Source organism: Phyllostomus hastatus, unplaced genomic scaffold (genome assembly GCF_019186645.2).
Source record: "Phyllostomus hastatus isolate PE091 unplaced genomic scaffold, TTU_PhHast_1.1 phas_contig_17, whole genome shotgun sequence".
Classification (NCBI taxonomy): domain Eukaryota; kingdom Metazoa; phylum Chordata; class Mammalia; order Chiroptera; family Phyllostomidae; genus Phyllostomus; species Phyllostomus hastatus.
Window position 1 is genome coordinate 21,849,556 of NW_025333664.1, and position 23,272 is coordinate 21,872,827.

The 23,272-nt window shown below is 42.9% G+C and overlaps 1 protein-coding gene across 6 annotated transcripts in view; it reads right to left on the reverse strand.

Annotated features, from left to right (window-relative positions):
- Positions 1-6,050: 6,050 nt before the first annotated feature.
- Positions 6,051-23,272, reverse strand: part of CSNK2A1 (casein kinase 2 alpha 1) — a 53,189-nt gene continuing 35,967 nt past the window's right edge. For 5 of the 6 annotated variants that reach the window (XM_045832725.1, XM_045832727.1, XM_045832724.1 and 2 more), the window contains 7 exons: positions 21,771-21,854; positions 17,498-17,608; positions 16,470-16,571; positions 15,367-15,467; positions 12,282-12,430; positions 11,300-11,386; positions 6,051-8,990 (listed from right to left, as the gene is read on the reverse strand). In XM_045832725.1, the coding sequence (XP_045688681.1) occupies positions 8,875-8,990; positions 11,300-11,386; positions 12,282-12,430; positions 15,367-15,467; positions 16,470-16,571; positions 17,498-17,608; positions 21,771-21,854 (750 nt within the window). In that variant the 3' untranslated portion in view covers positions 6,051-8,874. The remainder of the gene's footprint in view (positions 8,991-11,299; positions 11,387-12,281; positions 12,431-15,366; positions 15,468-16,469; positions 16,572-17,497; positions 17,609-21,770; positions 21,855-23,272) is intronic. The other variant, XM_045832729.1, reaches the window with a different exon arrangement.

Genomic DNA, 23,272 nt, shown 5'->3' on the forward strand with positions numbered 1-23,272 from the left:
TTGTATGTAATGTGCCACTTTGTCCCCTGACCTGCCGGTAAGACCTTGTTTTAGCATTTTGAACGTGACATGCCTAGTTTTGTGTGTACATTCCTTCAGCCCGGTGTTCTTTGAGTTTATTGGACCTATGGCGTGTCTGTCAGTTTTGTAAGATCCCCAACCTTTATTTCTTCAAATACTTCTTTTTGTGTGGGATTTGGCCTCTTGTGCTCCAGCAGTCCACAACCAGAAGGGCGTGCCTTGGGTAGCTGCTGCCCTCTCAGCATGGGGCCCAGGAGGAGCCACCGCCTGGGGCAAACCCAAGTCCAGTCAGCACAGTTGCCATGCCCCGCCAACCCTCAACCTGGGGCAGAGCTGATTGGCTGAACCAGTTCAGATCCATTGACCTAGAGATCTGTATCCTGCAGGAAGATAAAAAAATTTATTTCAAGGACCAGAGAGCAAAAGCAAGTGAAAAAGAAAAATGTTAATATTGTTTTCTTCTGACCTTTTTTCCTGGAAGCAGCCTTTTCAAGTGCCGGGGGTTGTTTCAGTTTCTACCCTGAAAGCCCCTGAGCTGGTTTCCTGTCTCCCTGGGGCATTCAACCCTGGCCCCTAAGGCCCATCTGCACCCAAGCCTGGTGTCATGGGGCTACCGTGACTCCAATATCCACTTACCTTCCAAAGGAAGACCTCTGGGTCTTCCTTTCTGCTGCCTGGGAATTTCCAGTTCATTTGCAATTGGTGATTTATTTGAAGGTAAACGATGTCACCTTCATCAGCATCCTCACGTATTTGGAACAGGCGGTGGGTGCCTGCGTGAGTTAGCTGTCTACCACTTTGGGCAACCTGTTCTTTTTCCTGGGAAACTTTTTTTTTAACAGTTGAAATGATTCGATATACACACTTTTGTTTCCTCTTGTATTTGAAAAGAACACGTTTCCCCATGGGCTTGTGTCTCATCTCTCTCTCCCCCCAGTATTTAGCACAGGACTGGGCTCATGGACACCAACAGATATTTGTTGGGCATCTCCCATAAAACATGAACTCTGGAGAGTCCCGTCAAGAAGGGGAGTGCCTAAGGAACCCTGGGTTGAGGAAGCAGCTGAGTGGGTGAACGGGGAACAGAATGAGGTACATGCATCAGGAGATGGGGAGACAGACCTGTTGTTACAGGACGCAGCCAAGAGGGGGGACCCCAAATAGGGATTTGAAATGGGGTCCAGAACTCATTGTGTTCAGGACATACTAGGATGTCCTCCCCACCGCCTCCCCCCAAACAGGTGTGGGTTGGGGGAAGGGACATATGGAGCAGGGCCATTGAGAGCTGTTTCAAATAGCAACAGCCTTGCAGCTAACCTCTGGCGTGGTCATTTAACATATGTATAACCTTTAACTGGTTACACAGGTATGTTAAATAGCTGTGGCCATGTTCTGAGCCAGGGGAATGGAAGTAACTTCCCCTCAAGATGTAACTGGGGGGCAGGTCCCTGAGTTAAAGCGCCTGCGTGGGAGCTTGGAGAAGATTGGCTCCATGACATGGGGCCACACCTGCCCAGACTCATGATGGCAGTCCAGTAAAGCTGGAAGGATGTGAGACTGTTGACAAGTGTAGCTGAGTGTGGGAGGAGTCGGAAGTGGGGCTGCAGAGGAAGATTGGCGTGGGGATTTAAACCCAGATGTGGCAGCCATTGGAGAGAACCACGCGGCTTTGGCAGAGTGGAGACTCCCTCAGCTCTGAGAGAATCACCATGCGGATTTAGCAGAAAATCGCCACTCAGCTTTGGCAGAGTAGAGATCCCCCGCCTTGCAGCCATTGAGGAGGGAGAACCATGTGCTTTTGGCTGAGTGGAGACTTCCGCAGCCATTGTGCAGAAAGGACCATGTGGCTGGGGTAGTGGAGAGAGAACCTCGTGGCTTTGCCAGAGTGGGGACCCCTGCAGCTTTAGAAGGGGGAATCACCACCCAGCTTTAGCAGAGATCCTGGTGACACAGCTGAGGGTGCCAGGAACTGAGGGAGGCCTCCCAACCGAGACGGATTACTGGGAAGAACCGGGAGCTGCCTGAGCCACGGACTTCTATTTCTTTTCCTGAGATAGGGTACCCCAGACTGGGCAAAGGGAGAAGGAAGGACTGTGTGTATTTGTGGGTGTTCTAAGGGACTTTGGGATTTTGATGAAGACATTAGGTCACTATTTGAAGTTTGTATAGCATTAAATAAACATTTCCTTTCCTTTTCACGAATCTCTGGCATTGAGAGACATCTTTCCTCTAGCGGCGGACATAATGAACCTGGGGTGTTTCTTTCGGGTAATAGTGTATCATCCCTTGGCCCCCTGTTGTTCTGTAACAGTGTGGCCATCGGGATTTCCTCATAGGAAGTTCATGGCGCAGTTCACAGAACCGGTTAACACACAGAAGCAAGGTTCCGCCTTTCCATACGAGCCTACAAATATTTGACTTTGACTCACAAGGTGGGATCAGGAAACCACTTACCAGCTGCTGTTGCTTTCTTTTTCTCATTGGAGGAGCCAGGAAAACGCTGCCAAAGCAGGTGATGCAAGAGTGAAGTTGACTCAGAAATACCCAACCCCCTTAGGAACTTCACCAAGAAACAGACCAGCCATCCAATAAACCGCCATCTGGAGGTGCCTGGGGACACCTTCTTACATTTAAGGTCAGTTACAATCCTTGGTGATTATGGCTACAGAGAGGCAAATCCAGATTGTAATTTGCTACAGTGCAAAAGTATTTGGCTTTTAGTAGAGAAATTAAAAATTTAGAGGAGACAGAATGGTAGAATCCTAGAGGGAAATCTTCAGTGGGTGGGAACAGGGTAATGGAAATGAGAAACTTGACTTGCATTTGTTGAAAACCTGTTATAATGAACGCTATTTTTTCTTCTAGAAGACACTTTACTGCCATCTACTGTAAAATTGTAGACAGAAACACACAAATGCAGTGTCCCTACAGACGCAGCAACTTCTGCACATAATCTGCACTACACAAAAACCCAGAGTACTATCACACATTTAGTTTAACTCTCTGTCAGACACCGTGCTGGGCCCTTCTAAAACATGCTATCTAATCTGAACAAATCCTGCAAAACAGGTATTCACACCCCCAATTTTATGGACGAAGGAAACATGAGGATGCCCAGGGCAGGGAGGAGGGTATGATCAGGAGAGGACAAACGGGGCCTCATCTGGATTGCTCATGTAGATGTACCTGGGGTGGTAGGTTCACGGGGTGTTATAGCTTCTTTATAACTTGGTGCACATCTAAAACGATTTACAGTAATAACTGAAGTCACTGTGAGGATTCAGGTTAAGTAACTGATCCAAAACTACACAGCCAGACAGGACTTTGATTAGAACTAGGTGGTTCTACTCAAACCTGCAGTTCTACTAGGTTGCTTCTCCCAAGTGGTTAAATTTAGCACAGAATTATAAGGCCCTAAAATCCAGAAAGGACTTGTTTCCATTAGGACTATAGAAACAAACTATCTGTGACACCCTGTTTCTGTTCCACTTGAAAAATAGTCTGAATTTCATATTATTACAGATAAGTGATGGAAGGCAGAGATATTTTAGCATCTTTGCCTACTAAATTGGTGAGGATCATTGTTTAGCCCTCAGTCTCTTATAATTCCATCAGGGGCTCATTAAACAAACATCTTATCATGTTAATTCAGTCTGGGGCTTGTGGCTTATCATTACAATTGCAAGACTAAGGGCAAATTTCTTCTGATCTTCAGATGCTCTTTATGCAACAGTACCTGTATTAACTTATTGTGCAGTGGGGAGGTGGAAGTAGAAATAGAGAATGAAATGACCATTTATTGAGCATCTATTTTGAGCCTGGTGTGGTGCTAAGCAATGTCCTTGTGCTATTCCACTTATTCCTCTTCAACCCTGAGGAATCCTGGCATACTTTAAAGCAAAAGTTTTCTATAATGATGCACAGGTTAGTTAGACATACGAGGTCATCAGGGAGGTTAAAAAAAAAAAGATTTTATTTATTTATTTCCAGAGAGAGGGGAAGGGAAACAGAGAGGGAGAGAAACATCAGCTGGTTGCCTCACAGGCCCCCTACTGGGGACCTGGGCCTGCAACCCAGGCATGTGCGCCCTGACTGGGAATCGAACTGGTGACACTTTGGTTGGCAGGCCAGCAGCACTCAATCCACTGAGCTATACCAGTCAGGGAGTCATCAGGATTTTATACGCACGTGGGAGAGAGACAACAAATAAATCAACAAATTAATACCCCAAAAGTTCAGTGTTAAGCAAAAAGGGCAATGGGGTAGTGGTAGTGATGGCAGTGGGAGAAGGGACTTTAGACAGGGTAGAACATCAGCTAAGATCAAGTGGTTTAAAAAAATGTTTTATTTATTTTTAGAGAGAGGGGGAGGGAGGGAGAGAAACATCAAAGCAAGACAAACGTCAACCAGTTGCCTGGACCGAGGACCAAACCCACCACCCAGGCACGTGCCCCGATTGGGAACCGGACCAGCGACCTTTCTGTTTGGGGAACAATGCTCAGCCGACTCAGCTACAATCGTCAGGGCTAAGATCAAGGGTTCTAGACCCATCTTGAGGAGGAAACTGGGGACTACTTTACTTCGAAGCATTTTGGCTTACTTTTCCCTCAAGGTAGGGGAAGGCTCTGGGAAGACAGCCTCGCTAGCATGCAGATCACTAACGATCAGCCAGCGGTCCCTAAAGCTTAGTTCACAAGGGAGGAAGAATTTATCTGGCAGGAGGTAGGCGAAGACTAATAATAAAACTACTCAAACCCAACTCTACGGAGAGCATCTGGTGGTGGAAATCTTTAGACAGTGATGACAAAACTAGACTTTTCAAGAGACACTCAGTCAGTTTTAATTATAACCACACTTGACAACAGGTGAAACAAAATGAAATGTAAAGACTAAAGGAAATCAAAATTCCCAAGTATGTCAACCACTAAACCAATCTCCAATTTCTCTGGTACTTTTAGGGCTATAATTATACCATAGTCTGAAAACTTGTTTTTACAAAATACATTCCTGTCTCTAACCATGTCATCTTCCTGTATTTTTTCATGTATAAGATAGGAAGATCCTGTTAGCCATTTCAGATATATTACACAATAGTTCCTTTTCTCTATACCATACTTCTCAACTCCCAGTGCTGATAACATGCAGATGTCATAAGATAGTATGCAATGAAGGTTTAAATGAACCTAGGGATTTGGGATAACGGCATTTCCTGAACTTAATGAAAAAAATTTGTAATTAAACGAGAAACAAAAGGCAATTTAAGTACGTACTTTTGTAGAACTCATTCACTTGGCACTGGTAAGTAAACCGTTTCACCTCTTTTACCCGCCCTTCTGGTAATTTGGATTTAAGCTGCCACCTAGGTTCCCCAAAGCTCATCAGCAAGCCTTCATTCCAGGCCCCGCAGCTTTGCCAGGTTGCCCCCAGGGCTGGGGGGTTATCACCAAGGCTGACCTTCCGCAGGGAGGTCTTTTCTGCTGCGAACAAGCTATCTCCACGGACCTTTTCATTTAAGCATCACTCAAACTTTCTAAAATCAATGTCAGAGCTGAAAAAGGAACTCGGAAGGCAATTCAACACAGAGGTCCGGAGAGGTCCAGAAACCGTCCAGTCAACTACTAGCAAAGCCGGGACCAAGACCTAACCCTCCACACCAGGAGACCAAGGAAATCAGGTTTATCAAGGGCCTAACAGGTGCCAAACACTGGACATTTACAGGTTCAGTCCCAAGGAAGCAGTGGCCCCATTTTATAGATGAAGCTGACTCAGGAGTTAAGTAACTTGCCAAGCAGCCAAGTATGTGACAAGGGCGGGAATGAAACCAGGCCTGTTTAGCAACATCATCATGCTGTGTTCCACTGTGTCTCCATGTCCAAGGCTCCCTTGGCTTCGGCACTCCTCAGCCCATCTTAAGCCATCCCACTTCCAATCTCCATCAACCCGATACTAAACTCAAAGTACGTGAGAACACAGCCATCTATCACACACGGTGTCGGTTGGAGAAGCATACTGCTCAGGCTGCAGGGACATTTCATTTGTTTAAATGTTTTTATTTAAAAAAAAAATTAAAGACCTTCATGGCACAACTTCTTCCCAGCACAGTTATGTTTTAGTTATACCAATTACAATACAATTACAACCAATAAATCAAGAGGGAGAGGGGGACTCTGACTTCAAACTTAAAAAATGAGGGGGTGGGGAAGCCCACTTCAAACAAAGCTAAAAATTACTTAAAAAAACCTTTCAGAGTAATTGCCAACACAACTGTTTTATATTGGCATTCTATCTCCTGCGATCTGATCAATGCAGACACAGGTAGTGCTGAGAAATCGTGTCCCAATACAAGGTATACAGATGAGGTAATTTACAACAACAGATAAGTTGTTACTCTGTAAACCCTTGCCCCCCACCCACCCCACCCGACTGGGTCGTTTTTTCATGCTTCTGCAGTGACTCCTTAAGTAGCATTTAAAAAAATTCTGTTTCTTTTAAAAGGCTCTTGGGTGGCATTTCAGAGTCCTCTGCATTCACCTTCAGCTTCTTGCAAGGTCTGATGCACGGTGGGAGGTTCAGCTGTCTGCAGCTCCCCACATCAGCTTCTGCTACATCTAGATTCTGAGCTACAAGGGTGGGGTGTGAAGTCTCGATTTACAACAACCCTCCTCCCCACCTAAAGAGAAAGAATTTATTAGTCATAAGTGTCCTGTTCAAATCACAATCCAGTGCAAATGTCATCACAAATTGCATCTCTGGCACATCTGGTGCTTTTAGCTTCTGCACAAATTCAACACGGTAACCCCCACAGCATTCTAGGGCATAAAAGGGTCAAGAACAATAAATATCCACTATAAGTGGCCACAAGGAAAGAAACCACCCTGCCACACAGTCAGAATGTTTTCCCTACAGTTGAGAAGCATTATAAAAGGAGGCTTTAGCTTTCTCTGAAGCTCACCATTATATTCACTAAAGCCATTGCTTTGATCAAGTTTCTAGAGCCAAGATGGGTTATACAAAGTTAGGTAAGTTCATTAAATTCAACTCCTCAAATAATTACATTTACCTATGACGCCCAGGTGAGAAAGGCTTATGAATCTATAAAGGTAGGAGAATGGGGAACTAAGACTTTAGGCTTTAAAACATGTTGGAAGAATTTTTCCTAGTCCCCACAAGCAGCTACTGTAATGAAATAACAGGAGAAAATACAGAGCTGATGGTTTTGCTATTGTGCTTAAAAAACTAGGCTTCCTCAGTGAAGCACCTGATAAACTTAGGTGGTTGAATTACAGTGGAAAATCCACTTGACATACACACAAACACACGAAAACTGGCGACTTTTCCCATCCTCAATCCCTGCACTGCTGAGACACAAAATGAGTTTTATGGCAAAGGATCCTTAATCCCCAGAGACGCTTTGGCTTGTGGTGCTTTTTTAAGGCCTCTCTGCCCTGCCCGGTACCATGGGTCGAACGAGGGGTGTATAAAAACAGGGCCTTAGGAAGCCTCCACGGTACAGGGCTGCAGGCCCCTCAGATGTGAACGTTGAGACACCCACCCAGCGAGACCTTTACACAGGGAACTTAAATCTAACCTTGATAAATAAAACCAAACGTTTATTTACACCAAAGAATTCCAACACTGGATCTTTCACATATGAAGGACAAAGTATTATATATACACACAGCAAGGGGTGGCAGGGCTGTAACAAGAGAGTTGATCGTTTTCCCGTAATTACAGGTCTACCATTTCGGTTTCACTGGAGACAGCGGCTCCGCTCCTCCCTCTCAGACGCATTGACAAGACTGAGGGGCAGGTCTTCTCACTGGATGGCATGTGAGGATAGGGGAAGGCAGGAGGAAAAGAAGGTAGAAAGCTTAAAATGAAAAGTGTGGCCACATCTCCCATTACCTCTTAAAGCGCTGTTAGCATGAAATTCATATAAACAATGTTTTTTTTTTCTTTTGTAAAAAGCAGTAAGTTATACCCAGTAACTAACTGAATTCAAAATGGCCAAGTCAAAGGAAACTGAGAAAGGTTTTGCCTTCCCCCTCCTACCAGCTCTATGTTGGGAGATGAAGGGGAGAGGACCAAGGCAAGGAGCTTGGAAGGGAAGGTTATTCAAGTTTTAAACTAAACTGAAACTAAATTTATAAGTGAGTTAGATTTAGGGTCAGGTCAGTAAGACATGATTCATACTGAACAGAAGTTTTTAGGACTCGGGGGTAGTTTTTCTGCATTTCAATGTAACTATTAAGACTTATTTCCACTAGACTCACCAGGATAACCCCACTGAAGCACTTCTGGAGTTAAGTGATGTAAATGACTAGCAGGACACTGCTTTTTATAATCGGGTCCCCCTTCCTTCCTACCTCTCTTGAAAAACCTACATTTCTGTAATCTCTGAAAAACAAAATGAGATACAACCACCGCCCCCCCCGCCGGGAAGTGTGGGATGGTGGGGGAGCAATGGTGGGCAGGGAAGAGCTCTCCCCCAATTGCAGCAGCTGGAATTGAGGCTGGTTTATCTTTGTTCTTTAGTGATGAGGAACTGAATTTGGAAGGGGAGAAAAAAATTTGAAATCCGTGAAATATTCCACCTGCAGGTAATTTTTCAGGGCATCCCCTGAGTTATGAAAAGTTCGAGTTAAAAAAAAAAGAAAGAAAAAAAAAAGAAAGGAAAAGAAAATCAGCCTATTATAATTTTTTTTTTATGACTGAACTACTATAATTCCACAAGCAACGGTTCAGACACGGTGCTTCTTAAGTGTTTCACCCCTCCCCGCCAGGCGCAAGCTGCATCAAGGAGAGAGTGGACTCCTCCACCTCTGCTCAGGCATCAGGAGACAGCAGGGGCCGTTACTGCTGAGCGCCAGTGGCAGCTGGAACAGGCATCCCAAGGGGGTTGGCAGCAGCAATCACTGGTGAGCCTGCCAGAGGTCCGAGGGGCGAAGGGGTTGGCACTGAAGAAATCCCTGAAAGAGAACATCTGAGAGTGAGCCAGGGACACCAGCCGTGGGGACGTCAGTCACCAGTTTTTCACAGCACCACCCTCCAAGTGACACAGCAATAATTCTGTTTATCAAAGGCATCTCCTTAGTCAGATTTTTACAAGTTAAACTGATTTCAAATTAAATTCTCACAAATTAAATTAAAATGGAAAGTTCTAATACATTTAAAAAGTAAAGAAATCCAGGATTGGTGAGTTGAAGCGGTTTGCCCACGGTGAACAGCTAGTCAAGTTGGCAGTTGTGCCCGGACTCCAGCCAGAGCCCATCTAGGGCGGCCTGCGCAGGTTTTCTGCTCCGTGACCTGTGCTGACACAGTGGCCGACAGCCCCATGTTGCTATTAAGCACCTGAAACATGGCTAGCGCAACTAAGAAACTGATTTTTAAATTCTATTCAATTTTAATTACTTTAAATAGCCACACGTGGCCAGTCACTGCCGTCATGAACAGCCGAGGGCTAGAGGCAAGACCATGTGCCTAGGTCAGCTGCCAGCTAAAACTTCAGAACTACTCAAAGTCCATTTTGTGGGGAAAGGAGCACCCATCTCTAAGCTGAAATAGTGTTTGATAATTTATTTGCATTTAGTTTCTTCCACTCATCTAATGATCGGAATGAGGACAATTACCCGTTAATGGTTCTCAGTCAGCCAGTTATTCAATTTTCAAAATGTTTTTTGAGCAGGCAATATATTTATATGGCTAAAAATACAAAAGGTTTAAAACAGAGTATACAAAGAAAAAATTTCCCTTGCCCTGTCACTTGGCCAACTTATGACACCATTTCTGGGGTGTATCCTTATAGAAATATTTAACGCATACACAAGAATATAATTTTGTAAGAATGTTCATATAAGAATCATATATAGGAATGTGATCATGTGTTTTTGTCCACTCCTGGCCCTGCACATGGTTCTGCAGCTTGCTTATTTCATCTCACATTATCTTGGAGTTGGAGCTAGAAAAGAACGCAGAACACTCCTTCTTTTCTCTGGCCGCATAGCATCCCACCGAATGGATGTCCCACAGTTCATCTAACCAGTTCCTTATTGAGAGCTGTTTCCAGTGTTTCTCTATTACAAATAAGGTTACAACAAATAATTCAATATACATCATTTTACACGTAGGTAAGATGCTCAAGAGGGTAAATTCTAGAAGGCAGGTAGGTAGTTCTTTGAAACACGACAGGGATAAAGGAATTCTTTGACGGTGTCTGAGCAAATGCCCTCACTACAAGTGTACCCACATGGATGCTACCTACATGTGTAATTTGGAGAAGATAGGCCTATCATTTCTTTTGAATAACTGTGTACTCTGTACAAAACTTGCTCTAAATCACAGTGACTCAACAATAATAAAAAATAATTTCATGTAAATCTTCACAATTTACTAAGCATAACTGTAGTTACTCTGAAGAAAAAAAATCAAAGAAACATTCTTACACACATATATACCCCATGTGCAAAAACCCCACTTCTACTCCCCCCAGTTTCTTAATCTTGTTTCTGAGGACTGTGTATGTCATCTATTGTCACTCTAAACTGTGAGATAAAAGGATCACTTATTTACTCTGCATGCCTTGTTGGGATACTCATGTCCCACAGTGAGAAAGTTTAAGATTCTGGCCTAGAAGAGCCTATTGATAGTCAAGCATACCAGGTGTCAAAAGCATCCTGAAACCCAGTGGAAAGAGCTACACAGGTTAGGTAATCATGAGAGAGAAAAGGAGGCCCACAAGAAATCAGCCACAAACAGGGACAAAATCAGGCCATAAACACACAAACAGAAAAGAGTAACTGACTTCTACCTTTTGTTTTCTTAGAAATTTAACAAAAGCCCTACTGGTGTGGCTGACTGGGATGGGAGTGTCCTGCAATCCGAAAAGGTCGCAGGTCGATTCCAGGTCAAGGCACATGCCTGGGTTGCAGGCCAGGTCCCTGGTTGGAGGCATGCAAGAGGCAACCACACATTGATGTCTCTCTCCCTCCCTTTCCCCTCTCTAACATAAATGAATGAATGAATGGATGAATGAGTAAAATCTAAAAAGTTCTGGCCGGTGCGGCTCAGTGGATTAAGTGCCAGCCTGTGAACCAAAGGGTTGCACTGGTTTGATTCCTGGTCAGGGCACATGCCTGGGTTGTGGGCCAGGTCCCCCAGTAGGGGCGTATGAGAGGCAACCACACATTAATGTTTCTCTCCTTCTCCCTCCTTTCCCATCTCTCTAAAAATAAACAAATAAAATCTTTATAAAAACAAAGAGATTCAACAATGAACTGACCTGACATCATATTGGCGCTGCTGACAGGTGTACTGCCTCCTGGCATGTTAGATGAGCCCATTCGAGCCTGGTCCTTAACAACAGTGTCTAGGAAAAAAACAGGTAAAAATGTTAGGTTCTGTTATGCTTAATGATTAAGGCCTTAAAATAGTCACCCTCCTTCTCTGAATTTTATTTGTACTTTGTATTATTCCCAGAAGAATTAAAGCAAAACTGGTCCCATTAGGGTTTAATGAGGTAATATAGTCTAACTCGGCCTGGAGAGCAATACCTTATCAGAGCGAACTGATCTTATAGCAGTCTACAACTCAGCTGGTCGCGCATGGTGCCATACAGGACAAAGCCACAGGCTGTGCACATCAGTGCTATTACCACAGACTCCATGTCCACCTGCTTCAGGAGGCTGGGCCACAGTATAATTGATGAACCACAAAAGCACCCCACCACTCCAAGGAACAATCCAATGCCGAAGCTGACATCACAGTAAGGATGGGGTGGGCTCAGTGACATTTTCACCCAGGACAGCACACTTAGCTACATTCACAAACCTGAGTGAAGTTGTTCACACAGTTAAAATGTTCAGGCTTCCTTGGCTCTCTCTAACAAATGATAATCAGAGACAGGACAGATATAGGGCTATTTGTTATAATCCAACCATTCCAGACTATCTAGCCACTGAAAAGTGTCACCCACACAGTAAGAAAAGCAGTTACTTAGGAGCAACCATATTAAGCACTCTGTTAGATGAGAATCCCTCCAACAATTCTGTAAGACAATTGCCATTACTGTCCCCACTTGAAGAAGCTGAGGCTCCCTGTGGGCAAAAAAACCCTTGCCATGAGCTAAGCAGAGCTGGGATTCCAACTCTCTTTTGCAAGGTCTGCGAGTCCAGAGCTTTCTCCACAGCACATACTCTTCTTGGCCTTGTATAGTCTGCTGGGCAGGCCTGCACAGGATCTGTGGACCGGACAGCTGGACTCACAGAAATAGGGGTGCTCCATGGCTTCCCTTGCGGTGAGCCGTGACTGGTGATCGTATCGCAGCAGCTTGTCCAGAAAATCCAAGGCCTCAGGGCTGACAAGGTGCTGGTTTTCACTGTGGACGAAGCGTTCCCATCGCTTACGGGAGTGTCTGTAGTCAAAAGCAGTAATGAGAAATGAACCAAGGGGCAGCAGAGAAGCCCAACATTTCATTCCTATGTTTTCCTTAGTGGCTAGGAGCCCTGCCACTAGCAAAAAGAAATCAAAACTCAAGCCTGGCTGGTGTGGCTCAGTGGACTGAGTGCGGGCCTGCGAACCAAAGGGTCGAGGTTCGACTCTCAGTCAGGGCACATGCCTGGGTTGCAGCCCATGTCCCCAGTTGTGGGTGCACAGGAGGCAACCACATACTGATGTTTCTCTCCCTCTCTTTCTCCTTACCTTCACCTATCTCTAAAAATAAATAAGTAAAAGATAATTCTGAGTCCTTACAATTTTACAAAACATAATTCCGGTTACTTTATAGGACTGAGTGCTTCTGCACACTGAGGCGGGTCAGGTGGCTGGGCTAATCAGGCTTCTTTCCCACCCCCACACACATTCCTAGCATCTCTGCCACGTGGCGGCAAAGCCTTTGCACCAGAAAAGTCCACCTCCTGGTAAGTGGTGAATGAATTAGTATTGTGTCTAGCCACAATTTTCAGAGTCTACTGTCTGCACATCAGTCCTGAAGCATTCATTTTCTATTCTACTTTTTTCACTCAGAGTGGGTTTTGCCACTGGGAGAAGTGAGCTAAACGAAGTTAATTTGGTATTTGACTTCCAGCTAAGATGGAACGTTAAGTAGATAGATACACTTTGCCTCCTTGCACAAAGGAGAAACGAAAAGAAGGACAACAACAAATTTAAAAACAAAGAACCAGAACTGTCAGAAAATTGAACTGTATGGAAGTCCGACAACCAAGGAGTTAAAGAAGAAACATTCATCCAGACTGGTAGGAGGGGCGGAGCCAGGCAGCTGGGTGGAGTGGGCGGAGAGGACTTGTGGCAAGGCAGAGGCTGGTGGACTGGGTGTTCCTACATCTGCATTCCCACATTTGCATGTGGTAAACCGGGAGAAACAACTGGGGAGTAAGACAGACCATGGAACCCAGGATTCCTCGGAGGGAAAAGAAAGACTCAAAACCTCTGGCTGTAAAAAGTTGTGGGGGCTGTGGCAGCAGGAGAAACTCCCAGCCTCATAGGACAGTTCGTTGGAGAGACCCACAGGGCCCCAGATGTATACAAACCCACCCATCCGGGAATCAGCACCAGAAGGGCCCAATTTGCTTATGGGTAGCAAGGAAAGTGACTAAAAGTGGGGTGAGAGCTGAGCAAGCAGTATAGTTCTCTCTCTGACTCTTCTCCCACATACAGCGATGTGGGTTTCCCCAACCTGGTGAATACCTAAGGCTCTGCCCCTTACAACGTAACAGGAGCACTGAGACAAAGAAATATGGCCTAAATTAAAGAACGGATCAAAGCTCCAGAAAAAATACTACCAAGCAATGAAGAGATAGCCAACCTATCAGATGCAGAGTTCAAAACAATGGTAATCAGGATGCTCACAGAAATAGGTGAGTGTGGTTGCAAAACAGAGGAAAAAATAAAGGCTATGCAAAGTGAAATAAAGAAAATATACAGGGAATCAACAGTGAAGGGAAGGAAACCTGGACTCAAATCAATGCCTTTGAGCGGAAGGAAGAAAGAAACACCCAACCAGAACAGAATGAAGAACCAAGAACTCAAAAAACAAACAAACAAAAAAACCCAAACAAACAAGGAGAGGCTTAGGAGGAACCTTTGGGACAATTTTAAACACTCTATCATCCGAATCAGGAGGGGTGCCAGAAGGAGAAGAGGAAGAGCAAGAAACTGAAAACTTATTTGAAAAAATAATGAAGGGGAACTTTCCCAATTTGGAAAAGGAAATAAGACTTCCAGGAAGTCTAGCAGGCTCAGAGTCTCAAAGAAGATGGACCCAAGGAAGCACACGCCAAGGCACATCCTAATTATATTACCTAAGATTAAGGAGAAGGACAGAATCTTAAAAGCAGTAAGGCAAAACAAAAGGAGACCGTTACCAACAAAGGAGTTTCCATAGGACTATCGGCTGATTTCTCAAAAGAAAACTTGCAGGCAAGAAGGGGCTGGAAAGAAGTATTCCGGTCCTGAAAGGCAGGGACCTACATCCAAGACTACTCTATCTAGCAAAGCTATAATTTAGAATGGAAGGGCAGATAAAGTGTTTCCCAGATAAGGTCAAGTTAAAGGAGTTCATCATCACCAACCCTTATTATATGAAATGTTAAAGGAACTTATCTAAGCAAAAGATCAAAACTATGAACAGTAAAATGACAACAAATTCACAATTATCAACAATTGAACCTAAAAACAAACACTAAAACAAACTAAGCCAACAACTAGAACAGGAACAGAATCACAGAAATGGAGATCACAGGGGAGGTTATCAGTGGGCAGGGGGAGGGAGGAGAAAGACAGAAAAGGCACAGGGAATAAGCAGCATAAATGGTTGGTACAGAGTGGAGAGGGGGAGGTTAAGACAGTATAGGAAACAGAAAAGCCAAAGAGCTAATATGTACGACCCATGGACATGAACTAAGGGGCAGGGGGATGTTGGTGGGAGGGGGTTGCAGGGCAGAGGGGAACAAAAGGGAGAAAAAAAATGGGACAACTGTAATAGCATAATCAATAAAATATACTTTAAAGAAATACAATGAAAAAAGAAAAAAGAAAATTTGATATTTGAGTCAACTGTAACCCTTCTACTAGAATCTACATTTCATTCATTTTACAGGAATCCTCTGACTATAATCTCCACACACAGAATCCTACAAGCAGATCTGGGAAAATGGCCATTCAACCCATTGCTTTTATCACAGGACTGCCCAAGCAGCATTTATGGCACTGACCCACTGATGCTTCAGCAATGTTGGTAAAGAGAACCTATTTTTTGAGGACCCAAAGTGTCAATTTACAAAGTGTACCTTAAAGTGCTCAAGGCACTGATGAACAAATTTTATGACTCACCTGCCCAAGATATCATTGAAACGTGGATCTAATTCAATGTTGTACTTGTCAATATAGTCATATAAATCTTCTGTCCCCAGTACCTTGGCTATCCTCACCAACTAGGATGGAAGAAAAGACAAAACCCCACACAAACACACACGTTACATGATTAAATAAACAATAACCATGACTGGATTAACAGAAAGGGATCATCACAGCTACAGGCATGAACATTACACCCGATTCAAATCGAATTTCTATGCATGGCAGGAATGAATTTCCACATAAAATTCCCTAAATCAATGTGACAGTGTCAAAAAGAGAAAAAAAACAATTACAACCTTCCCCTTGAAAAGTGTACCTGATGAAGGCTTAAGATTTTCCCTTCACAATCCAGCTAAAGGCGTCACTTCTCTGGGGAAGCCCCCCTTGCACACTCAGACCACTCCCTCCCTCCCACACCTTCCTGTAGTACCTTGTCTACAATTCTACTCTGGCACTTACAACCACAACCCATTTCTTTATATGTTTGATTCCTTTACTAGATACACTGTGAACTACTTGAGAGGCCGAACTAATCTTTTTTCAATATATTCCTCAACCCTGCATGGCACCTGATAAAGAGGTGCTATTTTAACCCATCTTCAAGGGGAAGTGAAGCTGGTATAGTGTATCATCTGTATTTCTACTGACACACATCAACTCCATCTGTATAAAGAGACGAAAGGATCGCAGGAATACCATATGTAAACCAACATGCTGAAGACATTCCCAGCTCTAATGAAAACTGACATTAGGAGATTCTAAGGTAAAGCCCTATTTTACATGTATAATTTAAAATAAAACAAGCAACACAAATGGAAAATACTAGGGGGAAAACTCAGTGAATTCAAAGGGCTAAACAGGTAGCTTCTAAAACACCAATATGAGAATCAATGTTGAGCTGGTTGAATAAGCCACGAAGTGAAAATTATTCTAGAGCCCCACTCTCAGAGTTAATAGGTCTCAGGTTGGGGCTGGGTGTCTGGGTTTCAGCAAAATCCACTGCAGTTTCTAAGCAGTCAGACCTGGCCATCACTAGGTTAGAGCAGTAAGCTCCCTAATGGGAACAGCTTTATCACCTGATCATAATTGTCATGTCCGTGGAAAAATGGCTCCTTCCGGAAAATCATACTCGCCAGCATACAACCCAAGCTCCACATATCCAAACTATAATCATACATCTGCATTAAAGTAAAAACGAAGTCAGTTATAAATGAAAATAACAAGAACGAATTGTATTTTCAAAATAAAAAACTGCTCTTTATTAACAACAAAAAAATCACTCCACTAAAAAGTCCAAACACCAATAACATCTTCATATACTACTTTTCAGTTTTCTATGCATTTCCCCTGTTGCAAAACAATCTGTACATACTATTTTGCGAAATACTACCTTTTCGCTCACAGGAGAATACCTCAGACTGTTAGCCTGTGGAAACCTTTTAATGTGCAGCGTTACTTTATTGCATAAATGTTTCAATTTAATATTTAACTTTCCCATAATAGGATAGTAATTTCTTTTCACCACTATAAATAATATAAAAAATATTTTTATACATAAAATGTTTGAGTTCATGGTTATATCCTCAAGATCCCAGTAAAAAAATTTCTAGGCTGGAGTCCAAACTTTTTAAGGTATCTGATAGTAACAGCTGGGAGGACTGGGCATGCAAGGTGCTCCCCAAGGATTTCGTTTATGTGAGGAGCAAGAGGGCTTTTTTACTTTTAGTAGGAGAAGGATCTTTATATATAGAACACGATTTATGAAAATCATAAGAGGGCTGTTTTTTAGTTTAGTCCTTAGGTTGGTTGACCTTAGCTGACCATCCTCAAACTAGCTCTGGAGTTTCTAATTAGGAAAAGTTAGCTTTGGTGCATTTTCTCTTCAGTGAGGATCAAATGCAGATCAATGGATATTCCACTAACATTAAGACAAAAATGAAAGTTATGGAAGACAAACTGAGGTGATTCATATTTTATATTTGCATAGAAGAGGCAGCCATGGATGTTTATAAATGATCATGACTCAAAGCACAAAATGACATTTTTCACAAATTATGTACAAAATAAATATAAACCGAAGTTTTATTTGCCTTTCTCTTCTCACCTGATAGTCTACAAGTAGCTCAGGACCTTTGAAGTATCGAGAAGCAACTCGGACATTATATTCTTGGCCAGGATGGTAAAACTCGGCTAAACCCCAGTCTATTAGCCGAAGCTAAAAGGAAAAAAAAAAAAAAGAGAGTTTAAGACATGAGCAATTTTATCTTTCGAGCTACTCCATACGCTGTCTTCAGAGTACTCTTTTAAAAGTAGATTTAGAGTTGTTCGTGTGGAAAAATACTAATACAAAAATCAACTCTGTGTTTCGCATACTCACAACTGTAAACCTCGTTTTGCTCACCCCTGTGATGAAGATGAAAATCAAACTTGGGGAACTGTTTAACTTGACATACGGGGTCTCCATGACTTAATTCTTGTGCTCCAGGGAGACTTGCTGAAAGACAATTTATTTTGTGCTTCTGCAAATTTCTTACACTGCTCACCTAAGTAGAATATCAAGACTATCCAACCCAGACCCCTACTGGTGAATACCTTATCTCTCAAGATAAAAGTTAGCCACTTCATTGAAGATTTTTCTACATACCAAGTAGATCCACTGCCTTTAGTGCTCCTTGAACCTCAAGTATACTTCTTTAAGAGAACATATAATACTTTTTAAAAAAATTCTCACCCAAGGATATGTTTATTGACTTTAGAATGTAAGAGGGAGAAACACTAATTGGCCGCCTTCCATATGCACCATGACTGGGGATTGAACCCACAACCTTTTGGTATACAGGCTGATGCTCCAACCAAGTCACCTGGCAGGGCAAACCCACAATTCTTTATTATTGTATTTTGTTTTCTATCTTTCTTTTCCAAATGGACTGCAAACTCCTTCGAGGTAGGGACCGTTTCATTCACCTTTGTAATTTTTAAAATTCAACATATTGCCCAGGACACATGAGAAAAATAAAAATATTTGCTGAGTGAAGGAAGAGAAAAACCACATCAAATGGTAACTTATTAAGATGTATCCTGCAAGTGGAAGCACTAGCAAGGACAAGAGGCTGCCTTATTTGTCCACCATGCGAAGCACAGCCGTGACCTGAGTGTGGGCAGCAGTGTCTGCAAATGCCTGACTGCTCTCGTCACTGTCTCTGTAGGTTCACTGTTAACTATGCACAGCGTCCTCCTTGTTTTGGTAAGCAAAAGGTACTACAACAAAAGGTATGAAAGAAAGTATAAATTAAAATTTTTTAATTTATATTTAGAGAGAGGGGAAGGGAGAATGGGAGAGAAACATCAACGTATGAGAGAAACATTGGCTGCCTCTTGCAAGCCCCCCACTGGGGACCTGGCCTGCAACCCATCCAGGCGTGTGCCCTGACCAGAAATCAAACCGGCAACATTTTGGTTCACAGGCCAGTGGTCAATCCACTGAGCCACACCAGCCAGGGCAAAAGTATAATTTTTTAATAGTCTTTCTCTTCAACCCGTTAATAAAAGTGCTCCAGAGCTATCCCTGAGTTTCCTTTCTTACCAAGTATTCCCAGATGACTATTTCTGGTCTTGTGGCTTCACGCACAGCATATTGGCATTTCTCAACTATCTGCTAGCCCATGTATCCTACCAGCTACCTCTCCGTCTCTGGTCACGTAACAAACATCTCAAAGGCTAAACCTCTGATTATTCTGTTTCTCCCACAGCCTGCCCCTTCTTCTCAGTTAAAGGTCATTCCACTGATCTTGTCATTCAGGCCAAAAAACTTCACCCTGGAGTCTTGTTTCCCTAACACCCCACATCCGTCAAATCCTGTTGGCTCTACCATATTCTGACCATGATTATTACCTCTGCCACTATCACTCTGGTCCATGCCACCACCATCTCTTGACTGATTTACTGCCACAGCCCCTTCTCCTAGCTAGTCAAGCTACTTTTACTCTCGCCCTCTATCCTCTACACAGCAACCAGAATGCTCCTTTTAAAAAGCGTTGTATTTAAAAAATTACTATAAACTCACAGGAATTGGAGATGTTCTATGTACTCTTCATCCAGCTTTACATTTCCCCAATGGTAACATCTTATATAACTACATTATAATACCAAAACCAGGAAATTGACATTGGCACAATTCACAGAAAGACCTTCTAGTTTACCAGTTTTCCATGTTGGGGGGGGTCGTGGGGTGTGTGTGTGTGTGTGTGTGTGTGTGTGTGTGTGTGTGTAATTCTATGTAATTTTATCATGTGTAGATTTAGAGAACTCCTACCATAAGACACAGAATTGTTCCATCACCACACCACAGAAGTCCCTTGCGTGATTTGTTCTCCACTTTCTGACCTGTGGCAACCCCTGTTCTCTAACTCTTATTATTTTGAGAATGTTATTATAGATGGGATACTCAGCATAACAGATTTTTTTCTGACTTAGCAAGAGATCCAACCAAGTCGCTGCATTATCTTTCCTTTCTATTGCTGAGTAATACTATTCAGCAATAACACTACACGGTATACATATACCAGTTTGATTAACCATTTACTCACTGAAGGATGCTTTTCCTCTCAATTTTCAACTATTACAAATAAAGACTATATTCATATATAGGTTTCTGTGTGGACCTAAGGATTGTTTGTTAAGCATACATACGCACATGTTTGTTTAGTTTTTAAAAAAATATTCTGCCTCTCACACGCCCCCAGCTGGGGACCTGGCTTGCAATCCAGGCATGTGCCCTGACTGGGAATCAAACCAGTGACCTTTCAGTTCACAGGCTGCTCTCTATCCACTAAGCCACACTGGCAAGGGCTATTTAGATTTTTTTAAAAAAACTTTATTTATCTATTTACTTATTTAGAGGAACAGAGGGAGAAAGAGAGGGAGAGAAACATCAATCAGCTACCTTCCACATATACCCCAAGTGGTCCTGATCCCACAACCAGGCTTGTGCCTTGACTGGGATTCGAACCAGCAACCCCTCACTTTATGGGACAATGGGCCCAATCAGGAGAGCCAGGGCTGTTTATTTAGCTTTTAAAGAATCCAACAAAGTGTAAAATAACAGTTTGGCATTTTCCAAAATGGCTGTGCCACCTTACATTCCCACCAGGCATGTATGAGAGACTTGAGTTTCTCTTCCTAAAAGAGGGGGAGAGGAGAAGGGGAGGGAGGGAGAGGTAGAGAGAGAGAGACACACACAGACAGACAGATAGATGTGAGAGAGAAACATTGATTGGTTGCCTCCTATATATGCACCACCACCAGGAACCAAACCCAGGCAAGTGCGCAGACTGGTAATCAAACCCGCAACCTTTCAGTGCACGGGATGAAGCTCCAACCAATTGAGCGACCTGGCCAGGGCGATGTGCAGTAAACTTTTAAAAAGGCAAGTGAGAGCTTGCCAACCCTTTCCTCAAACCCTGAAAAATCTTGCATCTTTAGAGAAAAGGCCTGACATGATCTGGTTTTCTTTACCTCTCAGATACCATTTCCTTCCTCTCTCCCCAGTCATTCTAATCCCAGGTCTATGCTTATCACTGTTCCAACAACCCAGGCACATTCCTGCCTCGGAGCTTTTGCATCCTCTACCTAGGACACATTTCTTTCCAAGGTTGCATGGCTGGGGCCCTTTAAATATCCTCTAAAATCACCTTCCCAATGAAATCTTCCCTTTACCCCCTTGTTTAAAACTGCAACACTCTCCACTGTTCCTATGCCTAACTTACTTTTCTTCCACGTCACTTCTAACTTTCTAGCCCACCAGCCTCCCCCAAAGGCAAGTTCCTTATGGACAAGGATCTTTTACTATCTGCCTCACGCATATATCCCCTGCCTCTAGAGCAATCCCACATAGTGTGTCTAAAAGAATTTTAGTTGAAAAAAAAATCACCTACACTGTCAAAGCTTACAGCAGAGTCATTAGTGCCTATAAGAGGTGGGCTTGGTTATCTCACAAAACTGAAATGTTATAAAAGCACACGGTGAGCACAGCTCTCATAAATAGCACTTAGAGAGCTCAGGGGCTTCATGGTACTTGTTAAACAGCAGCATTTTCTGAATATTTCATCCATTTCACAACAGTGCACACTTAATTCTCACAATAACCTAGTGGCAATGCAGGGCAAATATTATGCCCACTGTACCAGTAAGAAAGAGGAGGCAAATGAGGAGGGAGTTACTGTTTTGCCTACTACACTAATCTGTTTCCTTCTTTGATAGTATTCTCAGGAATATGAATAAACAATGGTTTAAACATTCTTATTTGTTAATTCATTCATTGAAGATGGGCTGTACATTCTATCAAGCCAATGAAGACATTTGTCAGTCTATCACATTACCTTTCTGTGCTCATGATCAATCATGACATTATGGGGCTTCACATCTCTGTGCATAATTCCCATGCTGTGACAGTAATCCAGCGCCTGTGAAAGAAACAGGTAGAAAAGAATTAGCTTGCTTAAGAGTGATTTTCTAGTCCAAGTTCCTTACTTATATTCCTCCATAGTTTTCTTTCTAGCCTCACAACACCCTTGGAAGTCACAGTGAGGACAATCACTCCCAGAGCCAGTCTTCAGAGACTTGCTCAAGACCCCAAAGTCAAAATCAGGGCCCCTGAACATCAAGTTCTGGTCTTACACAGTTGTTACAACATCCTTTCTGTTCCAAAAGACCCAAAGTGTACATCAATCACTTCCAATTTCTCTCCCTAACCCAAATCCTGGATTACTTTCACAAATACGGGCCCCTCAAAAGAAGAAAACTGATCTGTACTACAAAACTGTTATTCATAGACAGTAATTCTTTAGAAGCTGAGAGTTTACAATCGAATTGGGTAAACCATGGCCCATATATGGCCTGCAGCCTTTTTGATGTTTGTGGTCATGGAACACAGCCACATCTGCTTGTTTGCATGTTGTCTGTGACTGTTTTCATATTACAACAGCAGAGCTGAGTAGTGTGAGAAAGACCCTATGGACTAGAAAAATCAAACATTTTACTCTTTATCCCTGTAAATAAGGTGGCCAACTCCTGATTTATGATATCAAATCCAACTTGAAAACCATGTCCAATCTCAGACTAATGTGAGCTGAGTAGCACAACCTTTGGGATTTGCTAATCTCAGCTTTTAAGTCAGTGGATATCGTTGGCCAAATTCTTGTCCTTCCTGAAGGGCGACCTGAATTCCTAAAGTTTCCAGGGCTAGACAAGCATAGCCTTAATTTTATGAAGTCCTGCTTGCCATGAGGCTGCACAAGCCAAGGGAAAGGTCAGATATCTCTACTGGCATCGCCTCTTTAGGGCACTTCAAGGTTCAAATGCAGGCTCTATGTCAACCCTCATTTAGTAAGAAACACCAGCCAACTCCTAGCAATTTTCTCACCTATAAAGCTGGTTGACCTTATGACTACCAGGAGCAAGATATTTGGTAATCTGACTTTAGAAATCAAAGTCCACTCTAAATCAGCAAACTCTAAGCAGAGACTTACATAATACTTAGGACAATGACCCTTTGACAGCTGAGTTAAGTTTACTGTTTCACTTGCTCACTTTCAAGTAAAATAAAGTACACCAGAAGCCAGCACGTAAGGAGCTATTTTTACAAGTTTGAACAATTTGTTAACTTTCATAGGAGGAAGATGGAAATTACAAATATTTAAGGGGCCCCAGCTTTCTTCTATATACCCTTTCCATAGCATTCTAAATTATATTCTTAACAAATCCTATTTTACAATCTTTACATTAGCAGAATCCTGATATTGTTAACTCATTAAAAACTTACATGAAGAGGCCCCTTCTTTCCACATATTTTACAGAGAGTCATTTGGGTTATTTAACGAAG